Consider the following 4,710-nt stretch of genomic DNA (forward strand, 5'->3'; position numbering starts at 1 on the left):
ATGGGTTTTAGCTTGCTTATTTCTTCGGATGGAAGTTTTAAATGTTCTCCTTCTGTGCCGTATTTTAACAAATCCCTGAAATTAATCAACTCTCCGAGTGTTGCAAGAACCATTTTGTTTCCAACCATGTTTTGATGTTGCATCATGTTTTCAAAGTTTCCTGAGTACTCTTGCTGGTAGAGTTTTTCAGCAAATTATTAACGCATTGTTTATCCAACTTATCAATCAAATCTCCTAGTTTTGCATCTATTGGTTGAAATTCAATGAGCGCAAGTGATTGTAGAATTTGTCCAATTTGAATGAGATTAAATCGAGTATTTTCCGATATTGGCGCATCAATAATTCCGTACATATGTGGACTGAGAATAGCCGGGCATATAAAGTTAGTGAAAATCATGTCAGTTAAAATTATGTGAACATCAACGTTTGGTATTTTTGCCTCAGTTAAAAAGTGATACATAGATTGAATTAACGTGCGAAACGGAAACATGTACCAGCCTTCCTTCATAGATTGAATAAACTTGGATATTAGAATACTCAGTTTGTCAACTATCTCTGAAGTGTACTTTTGCAAATTTTCCGAAAATTCGATGGACGATTTTGCTCCAAACATTTTTACACTATCTGACATTTTTTGCATAGCTAAAATCTTCTCTGCATCAACTTCTAGTTTGATTTCGTCATGCATCAGCACCGACATGATCGGTTCGAACAGGATGGTCTTAAGAAAAAGCTTCGCAGAAAAAGATGACTCGTGGTATTTTTGATAAAGCCTAGCAAAAGAAGACGATCCTGCTCGTAGTAATCTTCGTGGATTGTCACTGGTGACGATCTGCATTTCTATCAGTGCCTGGAGCAATTTGATCATTAACTCAGCATCTTTGGGATGGATTATGCTACCGTAAAGACCATTGACAATAAACGCAGTTAATGTATCCATGTCAAACATTGTATCCTCAACACGATCGGCTAATGTCAAGCAGTGTGCCAATGCTCTAGGAGACTCGTATACTAATTTGATCAGTTCAACAAATCCCATGATATGCGCATATTTTATGACCTTGCACTGGTGTATATCGACGAATTTGGTATGTTTTAACATATTCACCCGCTGACATGATACTGTAGGGCCACAATCTGACTTGGCTACAATTAAATTATTTAAAATTTGACGCTGATGGGCGCATATCCATGTAATCTGAAAAGTGAATGAGAAGTATTATTGTAATTATCAATAAAGCACTGCACATCACAAACCTGTAAGATTTCGCTGGAAGCTTTTTTATATGTTTCGTGTAAAGCGAGAAAGCTTCTTTGTTCATTTGCGATGAATAAATTCTCCCGACGTAGCGATTTGGCTAGCTCTGCTATCGTCCAAAAACCATCTATAATCCTCGGCTGCATTTCCGAACCGTGATAATGTTATTTTGTTTTCTGATCGATAATAATTTCTTTTAAGAGATGATTCTTTATCGCTCATGCACACTCGCTTAGATGTGCTATTACACACTTAAAAAGACTAGCTCTTCTCGCTTCCTCATTGACGTTTTAAACTCAGTTTACACATCCATTCAGAAACGTTTGTGAATACCCATATTGACTGGGCAGCCCGCCGGCGGTTCGCGCCAAACCGCTCTGGCGATCCGCCTGCGTTTATTTTGGCGGACCACGGGCGACCCGCAGGCGGATAAAATTTTCAACAATCATTTTTTGTGTGGTTTGGTTGAGCGTTTACTATGAATACAAAGAGACGAGTTGTTCCTTTTAATTCTGCTATATATTTTTAATATCTTGACAGATACGTATTTCGTCTACTACTTGCAGACTTCATCAGTGTTCTGTTTTCGACTGAAGGTTCATCGCTGGTGTATCCGTATTTGTAGTTACCCACATTGACTGGGCAGCCCGCCGGCGGACCGCCAAACCGCTCTGGCGATCCGTCAGCGTTTGATTTGGCGGACCACGGGCGACCCGCTGCACAGCAAAAAATCCGATGGTAAAATCGCATGCAAAAGCATGCACATCACCTTCGTCAACATAAACACTTAATATTACACACTGCATGTACATTTTTTGCAAACACAAAAAAAGTTGCAACCAACGGGATTCAAACCCAGCAACAATATTAAGGACTGGCGCCTTAGCCCACTCGGCCATCAGACCGATGAATAGCTGTAAGGATAAACACATGTATGAGCTTGACATTTTGGTCAAGTAGGTTTCCCATACTGATGGGCTACATATTTCAGGGTGTAAAATTACATAAAATTGTATAAAATGATGCAATATTTATTTTACACCCAGGCCTTTTACACGCAGCTGGATCACTACTTTTTTAGCTGTGGATACTTAGCAGTTCCCCAGAAATGAAATCTAAAGTTTTTTACAATTATTTTTATTTATTATTTCTAAGAGGGAAAGCTTTTTCAAAATAAGTTCAATTTTCATATCCTCTATCGAGCATAGCAACTCTCATAATCTGTTTTTTTAAGTCCCTAGGGTAATTTCGCTGTATCAAGCTAATTTTCTTTTTTCATGTCAATAAGTCATTTTGTGTTTCACGTCATCCTCAATATTCAATTATATTTTAAGAAAAAACACTCTGTCAATCATTGTAAAGTTAAGGTCCACCAATTGAGAACATTCTGATTTTCCTGATAACTGTAAATATTTCTTCAATGAATATTAACAGTTGACCTTAAAAAGGAAAAAAAACAAGCTTAAATTGTTGTTTTGAGTCGTTGTTTATCGTATTGCAAATATCCCGATACTGGGAAATTATATGGGTCATTCCTTCCCAAGTGACCACGCGTCCAACATCGACCTTCACCAATTCTGCTCATATTTGGCATGGGGGTTGTTTTTGCCCCAAAAACAAAGAATCCAAAGTTTGGTGACATTTGGTCTACCCCGCGCCCGTGGCACCCCCCTCTTTTTCTGAGATTTTTGAAAAACCTCATTTTTAAAATGCATTTTGCTAAGAGAAAAGTTTACAAAACGTGAACTTTTGGGTATGCATATTTGAAGATTTTTTGACGTAGAATCGAATGGCGTACTCAAAATTTACGTACAGTGTTGCCAGATATGAAAATTTTGAGCTTTAAGTTTTAAAATGTTTTTTTTAACCCTTTGGACGAGCACTTACGGAAAAACTGACAATTGCATTCGATTACTGAGAGTTTTTACATTAAATTCAATCAAAACCTCAGGGTCAGGGATGGAATAATCGCAAAAAAATCAATTTCGCTTGCGAACTTTCTTCACCCGCGAAAGAGAGAGGAGGCAAATCACGCAAAAGAAAATCGCTACCGAACTTCTCCAAGAAAATCAATCTGCTGATGATTTTTGGTGAATTTCCTTGTCAGCACCACTTAAAAGTATTCCCAAGTAACCATCCTGCACTAAAAGAAATCATAAATTAGTTGGTAAACGGCATGCACCAGCTAATCAGCTATAAAACAGCTAAGGTGATAGCAAATCAGCTCTAAAACAACTGCTCTAATAAAAGCTGGAATAGAGCTGATTTGAAGCAAACGCTGGCAACACTGTTCTGATTTTTCTTTGAAAAACTGGCACCACTGATAGAATTTTGGGAGCGAGTGCGAGAGTGAGCGAGAAGAGAAACAAAATGATGCACAACTCTCGCTCGCTCGTTCGTAATTTCATCATCATCATCAAAATCAAGGATTGGAACTTCAAAGTGGGATCTACGCTGAGGGTGAGGGAATATCATTCATTCTTCGGACATTGGCTGGAAAGGTGTTTTAAAATTAACAATTTCTAAGCTGATTCATCCGACTTTGGAAGCGGTCATGGCGTGGTCGTGGTGCTCCTGCTGCAGGTTCAAGATAAAGTGTTCTGAACAGCTTGGATAACTGTGCAATACTTGAATACAATTCATGAATAAATGTGTTTGAGCCTGATCAAATTGTTTAATGTTCTTATCTCTCAAAGAAACATAATTACTCATGGCTTCGAGTGACACAAATTTAGACAAAGACTTTGCTATCATGGTTACGAGAGTTACTTATGATAAGTAGCAGTAATTGAAACAGTCCAATCACAACGTTTGAACATTCCCCAAACAGGCGTGACGACACGGGCGCAGGAACCATCAGTAAACCACTTCTGGAATCTGGCATCACATCCCCAACAAAGCAAGTTCAATCAAATAAATCGGCTTCTTCGCTCGGTCAGCTGAGTTGGTAACATGGTAAACAAACTAAAAATAGAATTTAGAGAAGAGTGTGAGAGAGCAATATTTTTGCCTCTCTCAACTTTGTTGACATTTTCCAGGGGTGGAACAACAACAGTAGGGGCCAGCTGGAAATCAGAAATATAAAGTCCAAAATTAGCTGCAAATCAGCTGCAAAAGCGCTTTTCATGCAGATGTCAAAACTCTTTAGCATTAGCTCGCAGCTGTAAAAGCGCTTTTAGTGCTGAACAGTGATTTGTTTTAGTGCTGTTTGGTTACTTGGGTTTATTTCACTTTGTTTACACACATTGCCCATCTACAAAATGTGACAGGTCATTTTTCGACGTGTGACGTTACACTTGCAAGTGTAGTAGTGATAAAGATGATCCGCCGAATAATCAAGATGATGATTTTTTTAGATTTATTCTACCGATCTTTCGTGCGCGAGAGAGGAGAGCCAAGCTCCCTTCGGATTTTTTCTCTTGATGAACGTCCAATGATTTTCTTTTGATGAT

The 4,710-nt window shown here is 38.5% G+C and overlaps 1 protein-coding gene across 1 annotated transcript; it reads right to left on the reverse strand.

Annotated features, from left to right (window-relative positions):
* On the reverse strand, positions 1-1,524 carry LOC6052410 (receptor-mediated endocytosis protein 6 homolog). The gene is made up of 2 exons (XM_001868653.2): positions 1,258-1,524; positions 1-1,198 (listed from the first exon to the last, which is right to left on the reverse strand). Exons 1-2 carry the CDS (start codon positions 1,402-1,404, stop codon positions 143-145), a joined length of 1,203 nt encoding a protein of 400 aa, XP_001868688.2. The 5' UTR covers positions 1,405-1,524; the 3' UTR covers positions 1-142.
* Positions 1,525-4,710: the final 3,186 nt, after the last annotated feature.

The sequence above is a fragment of the Culex quinquefasciatus genome, chromosome 3 (genome assembly GCF_015732765.1).
Source record: "Culex quinquefasciatus strain JHB chromosome 3, VPISU_Cqui_1.0_pri_paternal, whole genome shotgun sequence".
Taxonomy (NCBI): domain Eukaryota; kingdom Metazoa; phylum Arthropoda; class Insecta; order Diptera; family Culicidae; genus Culex; species Culex quinquefasciatus.

Bases quoted from the DNA above. Each gene is read 5' to 3' on its own strand.
- LOC6052410 (XM_001868653.2), bottom strand. From the start codon at position 1,404: ATGCAGCCGAGGATTATAGATGGTTTTTGGACGATAGCAGAGCTAGCC. The intron at 1,199-1,257 runs GTTTGTGATGTG...TTCACTTTTCAG, and splicing joins CTTCCAGCGAAATCTTACAG to ATTACATGGATATGCGCCCA.